General features: G+C 29.6%; 1 protein-coding gene across 1 annotated transcript; it reads right to left on the bottom strand.

The window, feature by feature from the left end:
• Positions 1 to 7,229: 7,229 nt before the first annotated feature.
• On the bottom strand, positions 7,230 to 8,672 carry LOC100788323 (zinc finger A20 and AN1 domain-containing stress-associated protein 4). The gene is made up of 2 exons (XM_026124477.2): positions 8,514 to 8,672; positions 7,230 to 8,239 (listed from the first exon to the last, which is right to left on the bottom strand). The coding sequence occupies exon 2, from the start codon at positions 8,144 to 8,146 to the stop codon at positions 7,628 to 7,630; it is 519 nt and encodes a 172-aa protein (XP_025980262.1). The 5' UTR covers positions 8,147 to 8,239; positions 8,514 to 8,672; the 3' UTR covers positions 7,230 to 7,627.
• Positions 8,673 to 19,938: the final 11,266 nt, after the last annotated feature.

Below are 19,938 nucleotides of genomic sequence, written 5' to 3'. Positions count from 1 at the left end.
AATTATGAATGAAGAAGATTAATTTTATGTTTATGTCTCTTAGCTCTTTTAGTGTAGAATTTAGGATTAGTATAGCATAAATCTCATAGAACCTATCACAAAAGGAGTAGGATGGATCCAATCTTGTACCCCCTTCTTAGAATATTGTCTCTCACTAGGAGAATGTTTTTGCATGCTCTCCAATAATTAACATGGACTAATATTATAAGAGAGTTATATTAGTTATTTATCATTGGTGGGTTTTATTTTATGTGATCAAATTAAGTGAGTTCGTTAAACAATTAAATCAGATGATATAGACTTAAATAAGTAGATGTCAGTATTGGCCCATTAGAGAATAATGGAAACCTTATTAGGTTAACACGTTATAAGAAGGCTATGGTCCCCAATATACCAAACCGTCACACATAGTTTCTTTTCTCTCCATCTAAAGAGTTACGAAGATCCTATTGAGGAATAAAGATGTTCCGGTTGAGGAAGAACCATGAAGCCACCTGTAATATTGTTAACCGGTTATCCATTGTCTCTACAACATTCTGTAACAGATCATAAGAAGAGCGCACAAATCATAATCACCTACAGATTCAAATTCCACTTCATTTGTTTGATCAATCATTATGGATCTAGGTATTCCTAAAACTCTTTTTGATAACCTAACATAATGTGTTCTTGGTGGTTATTAGTATTTTATAAGGATCTCCTAAAATTTCAACAAGTGGTATCAGAGCCACCATTACTGTTAGATTATTGGAATTTAAAGTTATTTGATTCTAATTATATCTTAATTGCTTTGGTTATATGAATCCTATTTTTTTTAACAATATATATTAATTGTCGGTAAATTCAAATATTGCAATGTTACATATTTGGTTTGAATTCGATTCTATTGTTTTTTCGACATCCTTTTTGGGTTTTATGCATAACTTTTGTTCACATGGCTTGCCATATATATTTGAGGAAGCTTTGCACTTTTTTTGGGTTTTCGAAACCTTTTTACGTTGAATTCAAAGCCACATGGATTATGACTTTAATAAAGTTATTTTGTGCAATTTGTGAATACTTTGGATGCCATTATCACATGGTGTACATGGCATTAATTTTCATTCTTTTGTTTGCATTGGTATGGTGGAACAAACTATAAAGATTAGAAGCACTGACACGAGATTTTTGAAATGTCTAGGTTTATTGTATTGTTTGTGTTTGATTTTTTTTAATTTCTTTCATGAATTTGTGATAGTTTTATTTATGGATGTGATATAGCTTTTTTTTAAGTAAATTAATTATAGCATTAAATATAATTTAAGGATATAATATTTACTTGTCGTAATTAATATTTTATATTTTTATGCTATCATGATTGAGTGTAAATTTAGCCGTAACAGATCATTCTCATTTATTTGCATGTCTAGTAATTTTTTTAATTAAATTGATTGACACAATATATTGTCAAAGTGATTCCTATTGTAAAAATTGATTTGATTAAAATTACATAGATTTTGTATGAAATTATTTATGCGAATTATGTTCGGCCCAAAGGAAGATGCAATTTGGCCAAATAATATCATACATGTGATGATAAATGTGACAATTATAAGGTATTTTCATGTGAATAATAATCAGTCCAAAGAAAGACTATTATTTGATAGAATTTATTGTCAATATTTGATTATTGTGTTGAGAGTACCAATGACAAATTAATTTCTCTGTCCAAAGACTAAGAATTAATGTTGTACTAGGTATCTTTTGATAGGTATGTTATGCAAAATATTTACATGTTATGTTATATATATTTTTATATAACTTAATTATATGTGAAAGTTGTGTGATTTTAAGACCTCCAATTTATTATATTAAATTGTCTTGTATTTTTTGGTTAAATTGATTGAAACAACATGTTGTCATAGTAACCTCTATTGCGTAAGTTGATTTGATTGAGTTTACATAGATGTTACAAGAAATTATTCATGTGAATTGTGCTCAGCCTAAAGGAAGACACAATTTGGCAGAATAATTATATGTTTGCGTTGGTAAACATGTGGCGATTATAAAGTGTGATTTTCCATGTGAATAATGAAATGTTCAAAGACAATCATTATTTGACAAGAGTAATCATCATATAAGTTTTCCATGTGAGCAATGGAGTGTCCAAAAACAACCTTTGTTTGATAGGACTTATCATCAATGTTTGATCAATGTGTTGAAAGTACCACTTGCAGTTAGTCTTTTTTAATCCAAAAATTGAGGATTAATGGTGTGTTAGGTATCTTGTTTGGGTCTTAAAATTTACCATAAAGATTATTTTTACATTGTATGTTTATTTTCTCTTCTTTAATTGTTGTTGCTATTACTATGATTTAAAATACTCATAGTATTTGAATCCCAAAGTTACATGTATAAAATTTAGAGTTTAAAAGGAGTCAGTTGAGAGTTGAAGATATTGCATAATTTTTTTCTAGAGAAGAAACTAGAGAACAAGATAAAAAAATTTCTTGTTGCTTTTGTAAGATGAGACATATAAAAAAAAGGAAGTCTCATTTACACTATTTAGTGTGTGAAAATGGTAAACTTCTCATTTTTATTTATTTTAAAGTTAATTTAGTTTTGTACAGAAAGACGTTAGTGGGTAGATTTTGGTTATACTACTTACATAAGCATGTCTATATGATGCTACCTATGGAGTCATCTGTCAAGTGATAATGAAATATTCATGTATGTGGGCGATGACATAAAGTTACAGTGGAAGCTATGGGAACTTTTATGTTGCTTTGAAATACTCAATTTCATTTGAATTTGGTTGAGACATATATTGAGTTGTTTATTAGACCAAATTTTATTTTTGATTTGGACAAATTTAGTTATTCTTGTTCAATTAGAAATAATAAAGTTAGTCTCTCTTGTGATTCAAATGTTGCAAGTTATGAGTTCTTTTATGGATATTTGAGTGTTTCTATTGTAGACAATTTTGGGTGGTACAAAACTTAAAATTAAATGAGAATTTTGTCGCTTTATAACATAAACGCTTAAGTCATATCTCTTAATAGAGAATTTGGATGCTTGTGTTATAGGAAATTTTGGATCCTTTATATTGGTTGGACCTTATAGTCTACATTGAGTATATAAAGGAAAAATAAACAAACAAAAAGGAATTCAAGTGCTGAAAGAACTAAGCATGTCTTAGAACTAATACATACATATATTTGTGTTTTATTCCTTATGGATTCATGGAATAAACAAATGTATTTTATTATCTTCATAGATGATTCCTCTTTATTTAAATTATGAGAAGTTTTGGCCTCTAGACATTTAGTCTTTCAAAGCTGAAGTTGAACTTCAATTAAGAAAAAGGAAAAAAATTAAGGTTGTTAAATGTGACTGTGGAGAATACTATGATATATATGACATAAGGTACAACGTTTGGAGTCCCCGTGTGTTTTTATTCAATAATTGTGAATTTTTTTTACAACATGTAATGTTAGAGAAACCTAGCATGAACAAAGTTACAGAATGATGAAACTAGACTTGTACAAATATGATAAGAAGTTTAATTCTTCTCTACCAAAGTCGCTTTAGGGAAAGACATTAAAGAATGCAATTTATATCTTTTTATGATACCAATTAAAGTAGTCACTAAGAATCCCTATTAGGTGTGAGCCAAGGAAATCCCAACATAAGGCATTTGCACATTTGGGGATGTCCAATTAATCGAAGCAATGCCTTATAAGCTTCATGAAGGTAAGTTGGATTTAAAGATAATTAGTTACAATTATTTTTTGTTACATTTAAAGCTCTCGCATGTATAAGTTTTACAATCTCACTTTAAGATCATGTATGACAATGGAATGCAAGACTCCTTGAGGAAATTGAGTTTGGAGGGGAAGGAAACATAAAGAGTGTTGTCTTTAAAGAATAACATATTATTGACAATAGATAAGTCTTTGTACTTACCATTGTTCAAGAAATGGATATGATAATTAAATAATGATGTTACTCCTGACATTATTAAAAGACATGACAACACTAAGATTCCCTCTCAAGCACTACCTAAAGTTCAAACTCAATAACTTCAAGAAGTGTCATTAAAAAGATCCACTAAAGAAAGGGAAAATATAATTTGATATGATTATATCATATTTCTTTAAGAGCGTGAATATGACATTAGGTTGATTGAGAAGGTCTAATTGACTTTAGTCAGGTCATGTTGTGCTCTAACTCCCAAGTGGATTGATGTCATAAATGATGTAATAAAACCGATGGTTGAACATGACATTTGAGATATCGTCAAATTGCTTGAAAGTGTGAAACCCATCAGTTGTAGATAAATATTTATAATCAAAAGGGATTCAATGGGTAATATTGAGATATATAAAGTTTGTCTTGTTGCCAAAAGTTTTACAAGAAGGAAGACATTGATCACAAGAGACTTTCTCTCTAATTTCTTAGAAAGACTTTCTTAGGACTATAATGACATTGTAAATCGGTCTTATAACTGTTTTGCATAAATGGATGTAAATATTGCATTTCTAACTGGAGACATTAATGAAACAATTTATATGATGCAACAAAAAAACCTTGTTTAAGATTATCTAAAGTCTATGATATGCAAACTAAAGAAATCTATTTATGCTTTTAAACAAGTTTCTCATCTATGGTATTACAAAATTCATTAAGATTACTTCTTATGGTGTTGAGGTAAATTTAGTTGATGATTGAATATACTAAAAGTTCAGTGGGAGTATATTTATTATTCTGGTATTATATGTTGATGACATCCTACTAGCATCATATGGTTTTTTGTTGCAAAACAATTATATTGCAATTTATCATGTATTCTTAAGTTTGTTTTTTATTGTTCTGAAATAATTTTTAGTGGGAGTCCTAGGGTGATATATGAGTAATCTTGGTATGCAATACTAGAAAGTAGTAAAGTGCATTATGCGCTAATTGAAGAGAACAAGAAACTACATGTTTTCGTATTGAAAGTCTATAAGTTTAGAGATCATTAAGTATTTTGACTCCGATTTGTAGGAAATGCCTTAATAGCAATCACTCCACATAAAGATCCACATTTAACCATGTTGGTGGAGTTAATATATTGCTATGAAACATCATACTAGAATTTATGATTGCTAAATTATTGTAACTGACTTGCCTGTTATTGCCAATATTAAGTAGTCATTGGATGTTTATTGAGACAATATCATAGCGGTCTTAATAAGGATTCGACCAAGTAAAAGTTTGTTGACATAAAACATTTGGTTGTTAAATAAAGAATTCAGAAAATACAGATCTGTATAGAACATATAGGGACTCATTTCACGCTAGCTAATCCACTTACTAAAGGTCTGACACTTAAAATTTTTTCATGAGCACACTGCTCACATGTGTGTAATTTCTAATATTATCTTAGTTTAGTGGAAGTCTTACTTATGTTCTATATCTTATGGTTTACAAACATTTTGTTATTTGGATTTTCTGCAGAAATAAAATTCAAGTTTATCATTTCATTATAAGTTTATTTTGTTTGCAATATCTATATTGTGTTTGAATTGATCTATATAAAGAATAAAGTTTGGTCCAATTGGAAATTGGCATGACTGAGATCACATTGCATGTAACTTTCATGCTGCTTATCCATATTGACCTATGTCATTGAGTGTATTGATGTGGTGGTCATTAGGATTTAGTTACATTTATTATAGTGACGAAAACCATAGTGATTCCATTATTGATACATGAGATGGACCAAGTTGTTAAGGTGGAAGTCTAAAAGCAAATAGCGTACAAATGTGCGCTTAAGAATTTTTGATATAATTGTTATAATATGTAGCCCAAGTGGAAGATTGTTAGAATTTTCTATTTCAATAATTGATGTGGACTAATATTATAAGACAATTATATTAGTTATTTATTATTAGTGAGTTTTATTCTATGTTATCAAATTAAGTGAGTCCATTAGACTTCTAAATCAGATGATATGGACTTAAATGAGCAGATGTCAATGTTGTTGACCCATTAGGGGATAATAGGAACCTTATTAGGTTAACACGCTATAAGAAGGTCCTATTGAAGAATAAAGATGTTTCGACTCCGGAAGAATCATAAAACCACCGGTTATGCTGTTAGCCGGTTATCTGTTGTCTCTAGAGCATTCCATAACAAATCATAAGGATCGTCAAAATTTCAACATTGCAAATTCAGATTCAGATTCTATTGCGTAATGTATTCTTGGTGGTTATTAACATTTTATAAGGATCGTCAAAATTTCAACATTGCAAAGTATCTACGTTTGATATGTGTGACCTCAAATCTCCTGAAGTTGTACTCATCCATCCATGGATACAACATCCTTACTCTTCGCTAGTTTATATCTCGAATTTACCATATAGTTTCCATCTCTTGTGAATCTCCAGACCTCCGATCATTATCAGCTATGATTCGAACTGGTATTGTTAGAAATTTTCCACAAATCCATTCTGGGAATAAATCATTAATATTTCCTTCATCCCACTAGTTGGAATTTGGATCAAACAAATCAGTTAAAGTTGTGCTATCATATGCTCGATGTCATTACACAAGAATTGTGGTAATTAAAAACAACCCATGATGTAACTTGGAATGATCAGCACCACCGAATTAATTAAAGTCTCTTCCCCTACTTTTAAATGTACTAATTGTTATTTTTTTATATCCTTAATTTATTATGAAATCTATTAATTAAATATCACTCATTTTTCTTGAAAATTGATGCATTTAATAAATTATTAGAAATATAACTCATTTACCTTTTGAAAAAGACATTCCTTATATTATAAATTGCGTTATTATATCTAACCAATTAACTATAAGAATTAAATATTTGAAAAAGACATTTCTTAACCTAATTAACTTTTTAAGTTTTTTAAAATAAAATTTAAATTTATACTGAAAGTAATTAATTAAACCATATGAATTAAATATTTGTTTTTATATACAGATCTGAATGTAGTATTTTTTTACATTAAACTAATAATTTTTTTTATAAATTTAAATTATACTGTAATTTATTAATGATAATTTTATTATAATTATTTTAAACTAAAAACATCATCTAACTAATTTCCAATATAAATTTAATGCCAAGATTAGAAAGACAATGATTAAATCTATTAATCTCGTATTCATAAATAAATCATCAAGGAGGATGGACATCTTGGTGAGTAAAGGAAGAATAAATAGATTGACGCAGCGAGTACAATAATTTCACTTTCACATTCATTACCGAAAGCACAATAAAACGCTCCACCGCACTGCGTCGTTGCCCGGAGACTCTTATCACAAATCATTTCAAGTTTCAACCACCCCCATCGGTGGACCTAGAAATTTTTTAATCCAACGTTGTTTTTTCTTTTCTTTTTTTCTCGCTTTTACAAAGCCAAAATAAATTACTCATTTATTTCATTTTCATGCCCTACTAGACCAGACAAACCGACTATTCAAGCTTTCATCTTAATCTTAATTAAAAGACAGATCATCATAATCATAATTTTAGATAATAACGACATTTTCTCTCTCTATCTTTCGCAGTACACGTGGACGGTCGAGATCAAATCACCAAATCCGGTCCCATCGAACGGCCGAGAACGAATCATCAAATCCTCCGCAGCTTCTCCGCTTTGATCACGGGGTTGGCACGTGCAATCTCCTCTCTCCCCACCGTCTTAAAATCGAACCCGCACGCGTGCTTCTCCGAGTACCTGTGGGCCCCGCAGAACGTCAATCCGCACCTGCACTTGAACCCGGTCAGCCCCACGCGCTTCCGACACGTGGCACACCGGTTCGGTTGCGCAACCGAACCTGAGCTTGTGGAAATAGAACTCGACGCCTCCACCGCCACCGTGACCGCAACCTCCGCCAAAGACGGCGGCGGCGATTCGATGAGGACATCCACCAACGTTGGAGGTGACGTGGAGAACGACGGTTTCAACGAGGAAGAAGAGAGCGCGGTTTCGATTGTAGATTTCGTCGACGCTTCTTCTTGCTCCTTCAAGCGGATCGCGCCGTAGCATTTCGAGCAGAGGTTCATCGTGGCGGTGCTACCGGAGAAGCCGCAGTTGTTGGCGCAGAGTAGGTGACCTTCGGGAGTTTCGCATCGGTGTTCTTCCGCCATGGTTTTTTTACTGCGTTCGGATCTGCGATTTAGGTTTTCTCTTCTTCTTCGATGAATCGGAAATTCGCGACGGAATCGGAAAAGTATCTGAACCTGCCGGGGGGAGAGAGAGAGAGAAAAAAAAAAAGGAATACACGATTACGGTTCCGATTGGATTCCGAGAAAAAATAAAGGGAAAATGGAAAAGCTGGCTCTGGCTGGAACGAAAATAAGTGGAAAATTGAGAAACGAAAAAATACAGGTTGCGAAATTGAACAAGCTGGGGTTATAAATAGGCGAAATTAGTTGCTGGAACGAAAATTTTTATGAATTAATAAAATAAAATTAAATTGAATTAAGAAAAGAGAGAATTAGAAGGGAATAGTACCTTGTTGAGGTTTGGAATGAGAAGAGGGAAGAGGGGATAATAAGAACGATGGTGAGAACAATCTTAACGGGGAAGGATTGTTTAACAGAGTTAGAAAGGAAATAAGAGAGAAAAAGGAAGAAACAATTATTTTCGATTTTATTAATATTTTTTATACTTTAAACAAATAAATAAAAACTCCTATAATATACAAATAGTAGTTGATGTAAAAAAAGTGTAACCACAAAACAAATAGTAGTTGATGAGATGAAAATGATAGATCTTTGAGACTCACTTCCAATTTTTAACTAATTTGAACGTCTTTACCGTGTATTTGGATAGTTTTAAGAAAGATGTCCTAATTTTCTAGGGTATTTCAATTGATACTCAGATAAATATTTCATTTGGATATTTACTTTTAAAATTTTATAAATTCTTCAAATTTTGGATCTTTTGTTAAATTAAAGATTTATAAGTATCATTCGCGGCGGGACTCTAATAGACATGATACAACACTTGTTAGTAGGTATATTTTGTCGATGTACAAGTTATGATATTCTCACCACCACTATCAACGAAGTCAAGACGGATCCCTCAACATGGTGACATATACCGTGTCTCCTCGCTCTCAATGCTATCGGTGTTACAAAGTTTCGAGTGGTTGGCTAATGTTTAGTCTTGGGTCTATTGATGAGAATATTATAGTAATTAAAATCTTGGATATCACTATTGAAAAAGTTTCTCAAGTAGAAGAATACATTAGAGACCAATAAGTTGAGTTTTGAAAGGATGACAAGTAAATATTAACTAGATGATCCAACTTAAATTAATATTCCAAAGAAATTATTAGGAATTGAATGAAATCTGATTTCCTTCATTTAAATTACTTTGCATTTTAAATTCTCAATCCAAAAACATATGATTTGTATTTATTGCTGTGAGTTGTGAGCTTTATAAATTTCAACTCTTACTCTTCTAAAATTTGATCAATTCATGATGGAGTCAACAAATGAAGAATTCAAATTTTTAGCAAAATTGAATAATGTTAATTTATTATTATGACTTGTGAGCTTTCATAAATTTCAATTCTCACTCTTCTAAAATTTGTTCACTACGGGGTTAAATGGAGTGAACAAGTGAAGGAAATCTATATCTGTATTTTTTAGCAGGAATTTTAAATATTTTTTATTTTAAAATATATGATGTTTTAGAGAAAAAAAATATATATTCTAAAATATATTATTTTACAAAAACTAATATTATATTAAATATTTTTTTAAAGATATCCTTGATAAATATCTAATGAGAGTAATACATAAAAAGAATAAATGAATCATTAATTAGATAAATTAAATAATTTGATATATTAAAAATGTATTTAATATTTTCTTTAAAACTCAACAAATTAATTATATTTTTTAACATTTATGAAAAAAAAAACTTAAACATGATGTATTCTGGAACGAAAGGAGTAATAAATATCTTAATATAATAACTCCATCTTTTAGGAAGGAATAAACTTCAAAATGAAGACATTATCATGCTGAGAGTGATTTTATTTTATCATCAATTTAGTCTATTATTTTATCCATCTCGTTTAGTTATTTTATTTGTTCACTTTGAGCTATCTAATCTAATTTATAATAACTCCATTTTATTTGTTTACTTTGAGCTTTCAAAATTATTTTTAAAAATTGTCACTTAAAAACATTAAGAAAGTATTAATTATTTTTCAAGTAATACTCTTGTTTATTAATATCACACTTAAATATTTAATAAATTCATAATTCCCTTTTAATTTTTTAATAAGGATATTTTTGTTAAAAATTATTTTCTCATAATAAGAAATTTTTTAAGAAATATGCATTATCTAAATGACAAATAATATGAGTAAAAAATAGTAATATAAGTGATTTTTAGAGAAAGTACTATAAGTTAAGATAGTTGGAATGAGCTTTGGATATACTACAAACTATAATTTTTTTATTGTCAAATGTTAACAATTACAAATATATTATGTAAATGGAGAGATTTGAACCTATACTTCACTCCAATTCTTATCTTGCTTCCCCAAACCACTAAAGCACCTTATCACTTCCTATAATATATTTTATTTATTTAATACAATGATTTAGGAATTTCTATTGATTTAAACCAAATAAATAAATCTAAAAATTTGAGTCAAAATAGTTTGATTTGATTTATTTGTTTAGCGTACAAAACGAATTAAACTAGAAAAACCCTATTAGTTATTAGAACCGATTCAACAGAACCCCTTCTCTATTATTTTTTTATAAAAAAAAAAAAATCAAATCCCATGAACCAATCTAAATCAAACCTTGCTTTTATTAATCAAGTTAGTCTGATTTAAATTTAACCCAAAAAAACACGGACCAATATATTTTGATTAATTTAGATTTTTTTTTTCAAAAATGAATCAAAAATCCAATTATAAATAAAAGCTCAAGGGCACAATTAAAAAAATATAGGCTTAATTAAAAATTTAATAAAAACTTGGAAACCCGCGGAGTAATTAACCAATATAAAATTGATACAGGACAGGTGCATACTTCACTCCTTCCTTTATCATGCTTTATCAGAGCAATTTCTATAAATAACATTAAAAATATTTAATATAATTCCATACCTAAATTTAAATTTAAAAGACAGGGGATAAAAAAAAAATGCATTATGTTTTCTTATTACAAATCATTAAAAGCTTGATATTATTATTATATCGAGTGAAAAGGACAAGCTGGCTGTGGAGGTGCTGAATATGGATTTGGTAGCCACTTTTTAAGTTCAGCATCTTTTTAGAATTTAGGAGAGCATTCGTTGAAAACATAAGTGCTGGACAAATCTGTCTATTAAATTATACCAAATCATGTTTCTGGCCATAAATTTTGTGTTATCTTTAAATATTTTGTAATGTTTTTATCTTTAAATATTTTCTTCAATTCTTTTTATAAGGTTTATTGACAATTAAATTAACATAATAAAAAATAATCATGATCCGAAGAATTGGATAATTTCCATTTTTAAAAAATAGAATAATTCCAACTCGTTTTTATATGGAATTAATATCCAATAGTAATAAAGTAGTAATCCATAAAAAAATTGAACTAACTTATAATGAAATAACGATCAATTATTTTTAGAATACCTGCTAAAAATATTAAATTAATGTCAATCAAACACCTTGTCCCCCACTACGTTTTCTCGCATTCTTTAAACAAAATTATACTATTTTATATTATATCCTGTTGAATTATAATTAAGTAGTTTTCTATATTAACTAGGGCTAAATTTTTAAATAAAAAAAAAAGATGATATATGATAATAAGCAATACTAGGACTAATTTATTAATACGATATTATTTTAATGTATCTCTCTCTTCTTTTTTATTTTGCTGTATACCATACATTCTCTCCTACTTCTAAAAAAAAAATGATACAGTCTCTCTTCGTAAGGTCCTCACAACTCACGTCTTCAATATGTATCTTTTCTCCTTTTTTTTCTTACAAGCTCTTCAATTTATTATCTAGAAAAATTACCTGACGTAAAACAGCTTCTCAAACGTATTCTAAAAGTATTAAAGCCAAGATTAGCATTAATTTAATTAAATTCTAATAGAAAAATTCATAAACTGATATTTTTTTTCCTTTGGCTAAAATTGTCTTTGGCAAATATTTGATAAATATAAATAAATTAAATTCTGTTGAAATGAGTGAAATAAGAGATTATAAATATACTAAATGGATCTGACTTTACTACTGCACTTTCTCAGCTGTCCCGTGTTTCCCTTGAAAATCATACAATTTTAAATTGAATCATAAAATTAAATATTAACATAAATTATGTAAACAGCATCAGAAAAATCAATTCATTACGAAATAGTAATAATACATTCTTATCACAAACACTCCACTTGAATAAAAAAAACAAAGGGGGTGACATTTGTGCCGAATCCGTGTCTAACGCGTGGCTTCAAGTTGGGGCTAACTTGAAAGTGGAGTTGAGAGTGACAATGAAAAAAGAAAAGAAATAGTGAAGTATTGTGCCAACAGATATTTGGATAGATAGATAGCTATGACTTAATTTGGGATATTGTGTTGGCAAATATTTGGGCTAGTGGTGGAATGGACACTACAAGCACGTTGTTGTGTTGTGGAAACCGATGTTGTGTACCTAGCTGGAAGCATTGTGGTTTTAGTTAATGAACAAATGAATCCACTAAGGTAAACTGATCGTCCAAAGATTAATTGTGAGTTTAAAATTAATTTTTAATATATTTTAATATATTTGATTTTATGTTTGAGAAAAATTTAGAATTGATTTTGAATTTAAAATTAATTCAGATTGAAACAATTTTGAATAATATTTAAGTTGAATACCAAATTTGCACTGAATTTACTCACAACTTAATTTTATAATATAAACATTCAAATAAAAATCATATTATTTTAAAATTAATTTTAATAAAAATAATTTTTTAAAATTAATTTTATTCAAAATTAATTTTATCAACATTCATCTAAACACACATTCAAATGTTATGAGTTCATAACTCAATATATCCTAGTAGACCTTTTTTGAACAACATGATGTAGTATGAATGACTCATCTTAGAATTGTGTGGATTAATATTATTTAATTGTTGGATTAATTTTAAATTATTAATATTAATAATGTAAATAAAAATATATGGTATTTAACGGATGGATATTAGTTATTTTGACTTATCATGGAGTGTGCTCATGATGGATCAAGTCTTCATTTGGTGTCCAAATAAGGGGTTGTTACTCTCTATGGTTATAAATTGTCACCTCAGTAAACAATTTTAGTGTGATACAATTTGAAAAAGGAGAAAAGATAGTGAATTCAATATTATCTCCTAATAGGCAAAACCAGTAGAGAATGTCATCCATGTTGGTGTCACACCAACAAAGTCAAGTAACGGGAGTCTGTACCTGTTTGTTTTGTAGGTACTATCTATCAAAAATACCAAATTACAAGCATTGCATAATTTCACTGCATTAGGATGACACTAGAAGATATCATGCACATCATCTTCATCCTTTAATCTATGTCAATGAATATATTGATCTCGTTTAAGAAGTTTCATTAGATGTTACATTTCAGTATCAATGCCTCTTATGAAAGAACGATATGCACTTCTTGCATTGTATATTTGTTTGATTGTTGTACAACTATTGACATTGTGTTCCTTTAGCGTTAGCAGAATATTTCTTGGTTTCTCCATTGACTTTGTCATATCAGCAATAATTATCTTTTCATCCTTAGTCAATCAACTAGTGTATGGATGTCCAACTAATGACTTTGTCATTTCATGATTGTGACTCCCACACATTAACTTCACCATCCATCATTGGCCTCCAACCACTGGTTTTCCATGAAGCTTAAAAGGACACCCACATTTCCTACTGCCAATATCTCTTCTGACAAAGACAAAATCTTTCTTCCTAGACCTATACTGACCACTCCTTTCACAACCAATTAATGCAAATGAAGTTTTTCCTCTCATACCAGTGTTTGTGTCTGACCTCATAATCACCGTGACAAATCTAATTTCATAAGCAACTGATCAAGCCCACTGCAAAATATCATCTTGGGTAACAAACACCTACAATGCAATTCACACTTTAGTCTTCAAAGGGACATTCATTTTATTAATTTAATAATAATAAATCACATTATTACCTGAGAAGTATTAAACACATCAGAACAATCAACACGTTCTTCATTCACACTAGTTTCGTCTTCATTTTGTTCATTCATATCAACTTCTTCAAACATTATATTGTCATACATCCATTGATCTTCATCCATCTTAACAAGACATTAAAAAATTTCAGCATCACAAACTAGCAACCCCTAACCACACCATACATATAATATCACACAAAATCCTACGTTATTTTTTTACTGCATATAATATTATAAAACATTAAAATTGACAACCCTATAAATTAAAAACCAATAACATCAACTTTTTCTACTCACAATTCTTAACCATATTACATAAAAAATTATAACCGAACCATATGTACTAAAATAAATTATTTTATTCAACATAATTCTAATTCATGAAATTATGACCACACAAAACAATCAATTTTAGACTACAATAACTCAAATAAATTATCCATAAATTACAAGTGTAAATTATCTTACAATTAATACCATTTCCAAAATACAAAAATAAGTAATTACAAATTAATTATCAATCTACACTTATTTAAAAATATTTATAACAATAATATGAATTCTATTTCAAATGAAAAAAATAAACAAATTAATTTTTTAACACATTAATTTAATATTTTAACTATCATACTAACATATTTATAAGTTAAAAAATAAAAATTTAATATTTCTTTTAATTTTAAAAAAAATTGTAAAAATCATACGGATTACATAATCTGTATGAGTTATACGGATTAGGTAATCCATATAAGTCATGTGAATTACATAATCCATATGATTTATACAGATTAAGTAATCCATATATATCATACTGATTAGTTAATTTGTATGACTTATATGAATTAACTAATTCGTATAAATAATACAAATTACGTAATCCATAAGTTAAAATAAAACTTACGAATTAATCAATTCGTAAGTTTTATACAACTTACGGATTGTTTAATTCGTATGTTATGCAAACAAAAAAAATTACGCTGACGTACCTTCGACATATTTCCGCTAACAACCAAACCAACTACCGCAACAACCACTACTGATGTACCTCTGTAATACATTCACCTCGACCGAAGTGGCACAATGCACCTCTCACACCAGTAAAAAAAATCAAGAGGAAACCGAAAACACAAAGGAAGGAGTGTGTTAGTATAAGAAAAGTCACTTAAAAGGAAAAAAAAAACCATAAGGGTATTTTCAAAATTAAATTAAATTGTTGAATGCACAAGTAAAAATGTTGGTGCACCTAACAACACCCTTCACTTCGCTGTACCCTGTCATCTATACTGGGATAGGCCCATCACACTTTTCCCCTACAAAAAGAATTTTCTTTATATTAATTATTTTTATATTATTTAATTGATAATTGTATAAAATGATATTAAATATAAATATCAATAAGCATGATTCTTGGATAAAGCTATGTTTCTATGATAGCCATTTGTCTCGATTGAATAATGTGTAGTATTGAGCATTTGAGCCCATATTTCACGTATGCTATTCTTCTAATAGTGAAAAACTAAATGAATGTTTTTTTTATCATAAATGTAGTTAGCGTGATTAGTTACATGTGCATGAACCAAATATATTTCTAATGAAATTGGAATTGAAGTTACAATTTTAAATTATAATCCTAAGTCAAGTGCTAAATAAACACTTACAAAAATTGTACACATGAAATATTATTGGACAAATTTATTGTAATATAAGTTAATTCATCGTTAAGACCACTATATCATTGTAAAAATGACACCTGTAGGTAGGCTCAAAGCTAATATTACAAGGCAAAAGTTGACACTAACACTGTATTTGGTACCAAAGAAAATTGAGGAAAGGATCGGGGAAGGAATAAAAAATGATAAAAAAAATCCACACGTAAACATTCACAAAAAGGCAAAGAACAGAAAGAGTGGAACCCAAATAAAAAAGCAATCCACCCAATTCCGTACAATGTGCAAGTGAACTGAAAAGCTTATTAGAAAGTCACTAAAAACAAGGTTAAATATTGACTCTTAACAATATTACCTTTTCTACACAACACATAAAATCTTTTTTATTTTATGCTCAAGTTTGAATCAGAAATTGGTTAGGAACAAGTAAAACTTGCTCACACTTGAATGATAATTAAATGCAAGTAATTGGAGTAGGTTATATGTGAGGAGAAGCAACCTCAAGAAAGTCGTTTACTAAAAAGCCAACTTCTTATAAATATTAGAAACTTGTTTTATATTTGTTAATCATAAAAGTTGTATCTATTCTTCTTCGAAAGAAAAATATTTTTAAGATAATAAAAGAATTTTTATTAAATGGTCATATTAACAAATAAATGTTTAAAGATGATATATAAAATCCATTTTTGATTATGAGTTCTTTTTTGTTAAACAAGCAAGTTTATAATTTTCAATTTATCTGAAAATTGTTTAATATTTAATGCAAACTACGATTTTAATTTCGATAAATATATTCATTTTTGTTACAATTGTATAATAGTTCATAAGATTAGTAATAAGGGAATTTTGATAAAAGTGTTTTTGATTTAATGATTAGTTTTGATAATAATAAATAGAGATTGAAAAAGTAAAGTTTTGAGAAGAAATGAAAATTGAAAAGTATAAATGATTTAAAAATATGCAGTAAAATAGACAGACATGAATTTGAAGTATTTGTAAGACATTAGAAGAGGGGTTGAATAATGTAAAGGATAAAACTTAGTGTTTCGAAAACTATTAAAAACTTTTCTCAAATAAATATCAATGGACTAAGGGTTTTGTCTAAGGGGTTTGAATTACTTTGTGCTTAGAAAACCAGTTCACAAAACTTGGATACGATAGTGTAGAAGTGACTTAAAGAAAAGAAAAAGTTATACAAAAATAGTAATGAAAATACAAAGGTTTTATATTGGTTCACTTCAACTCTTGGACTACGTCCAATTCTCTTTTAAACCTTGAAGGGTTTCACAAATCAAATCTTTGATTACAACCAAATATTCTCTATGTTACTTTTGACTACAACGAGTACTCTCTAGGTCATTCCTAACATTACTCTTAATCTCCCCTTGAGATTAATACTCAAGTATTCTTTGTCACTAAGTCACTCCTGGTTTTCACAAACAATATATGTTTGATAGAAAATGTATTCTAATCACCCAAAGAGTGTTTACATAGTAAGCTCGAATACAATGAAACTCACTAACTTAGTAAAGCTAAGATTCACTCAATTTTCTCAAGTTTCCTTTGTCGAGTGGACTAACAACGTTACAACACTTGTTCGTTTTGTCTAAAAATGTTCTCTTATAATTCGAAAACCTTAAAATGAACATCTTCAAGCTTTATATAGACTTCAGAGCTTGGATCCATTGAGAGATCCTAGCTAGTCGTTGACTAATAGCTTTGGTGTTTGACACGAGTATGCTACTGTGCAGAGAGAGAGTGGGGATCGTAAATGCTTTCTGCAACATATCTTTAGAGAAGTACAATTTGTAGTGTTGCCTAGTGCTTAGAACTGACTTTCATCGTATGAATGGAAGGAAACATTAGCAACATAAGACAAAAGAAATTAAGAATGTCAAGACAAGACAATTTAAATCTTTCCTTTTGTGTGCTATGGCACAAGTTTCTTACAAAGCCTATGGACGTTACTTTCTTATGATTATTTTTAGTTCTTGAGGATCGAGTAATTGTTCCATTGCTTTTGTATTGCGAGCCAAGTGCAAAAACACTTGTCTTCTCAGGGTTGGATGCAGAAGCAGTATCGTCCAGTGATCGATACTTTGTCTATCGTCTAGACTCTTTCTGTTCATGCTTTTCTGCTTGTATCTCATAGAGATAAATAAACTTGTGGTTAAGCATGAGAGGTCAGTACATAAAATTTTTCCTTTGTTAACATCAAAACCTTAGGAATTTAATTGTTTGGTATAGTCCAATGTGACTTGGACATAACCAGACTCAACAAAATTCATAAAAGATGACAATTGAATACATATACGATGACCTATTGAACTTTTAGCCAATATTCGATGGTAGGCATGGTTGGTGTTTGAGAAATTAAGTGATTGTGTTTCAACCCCCCAAAAATTGACACTCAACAGTTTTATTTATAGAAGTTGTTGAAATTATAGACACCTTAGGCAAAATGAAGCCTATAGTTGGACCTTTGTGGATTGTGCAATTATGGTTGAATGCCATTTTAGCCAATCACATAACCCTTGAAAGAGACATTCCAACACCCTTTAAACTTAAAATTGAAGGGGCTCAACTGACTTACTTGACCCCAAGCAAGGAATTTTGTACATATGAATGCTACACCAAATACATCAAGGCCTTTCTTAATTTCGATCACTTTGACAACACTTTGGCCTCACTTTCGACTGCAAATCTGGTAGGCCCCTAGTGGTTGAACTTAAGGTTCCCTTGTGACACTTCTGGCCAACAAGCTGAATTAGTTGAAATCTGGAGTAACTTTCTCACTTGGGATATCATATTTACTGGAACCACCTCAAAACCATCAAAGACCAAAGTCTCGAAAGGATTGAATGATTTTGATGAGGATATTGCTCTTTCAAAGCCACCTTTTCCGCTACTACAAAGCAAAAGGTAATCTAAGAAACTTTGAAGAAAATTTATTTCACAAGATCTCGATCTAGAGAGTTTCTTGAGACATATTTTTCAAATGGAATACTAAGGGATAAATCCTAGCTTTTTACCTTTCAGGCTGAAAAAATAGTGGATCTTTCATCATTTTTTTCGATAGAAAATCAACCAATGACTATCCTGCAAGTAAAAAAATTGACCCTTCCTCTTTCTCAAACTCTTTTAGGGCTTGGTTGATCTCCTCTTCAAACATGGAGTGCTCACTTTCGATGTCCTAATCGAGACCCCAATCATCATAATTTGCATGGGCTCGACATATTTAGCTTGAATGTGAAATGGGTTGGTGTCCACTTTCGTTGGTTTTTCCTTGAACTTCAATCTCCCTTCATCAATAGCCTTTTGGACCAGGTCTCTGAAACGTAAACAACTATTAGTCCAATGTCCAAAAATATTATGAAATTTGCAATATCTTTTTTCTTTTCTTTGTTTGAAAGTAGGAATTTTATGATCATCACTAAGGCAATTTTTTTGTCTTTCAACAACACATCAAATATTTTATCTTCCTTAGTAATATCCAAACTATATTTCAAGTTAGGAAATTTCTATTTTTCATCCAATTTTAACATTTGACAAGTATAAGGAGGTCTAGGTTGTAATTCTGCCACACATATTTCATCTTCATCTTGATTAACATCTAAATCTTGATAATTTATTGAATTATCATTATCTTTATATGTTCTGAATATGCAATTTGCTCCCTTCCAATTTTGTCAAATCTTTTATACTTTTCTTTTTCATATTTTATTTGCTCAATTCTCCTTACTTATTCTGCTAATTGTGCCATATCTCTAACCTGTTGATTCTCCAACTTCTTTCAAATTTAAAAATCTGAACCTACAACAATTATCCTGACTAGTTCATATTAAGAAATTTGAGTATAATATCGAGCCTTCATCTCTCGAAATCTATTTAAATAATCTTCAATTGTTTCACTATTAAAGTGTTTAGTGGTTGTCAGATCTACGGACTAACCTTAGTCTCTCCTCTGAAGAAATGTTCATGGAACACTTTTTCGAGTTGTGCCCAAGTCTATAATCGAATTTGGTGGCAATGTGGTGAACCAAGTGAAAGC

The sequence above is a fragment of the Glycine max genome, chromosome 13 (assembly GCF_000004515.6).
Source record: "Glycine max cultivar Williams 82 chromosome 13, Glycine_max_v4.0, whole genome shotgun sequence".
NCBI classification, from domain to species: Eukaryota; Viridiplantae; Streptophyta; class Magnoliopsida; order Fabales; family Fabaceae; genus Glycine; species Glycine max.
This window is presented reverse-complemented; position numbering and strand designations above follow the sequence as displayed.

Bases quoted from the DNA above. Each gene is read 5' to 3' on its own strand.
- LOC100788323 (XM_026124477.2), bottom strand. From the start codon at position 8,146: ATGGCGGAAGAACACCGATGCGAAACTCCCGAAGGTCACCTACTCTGC.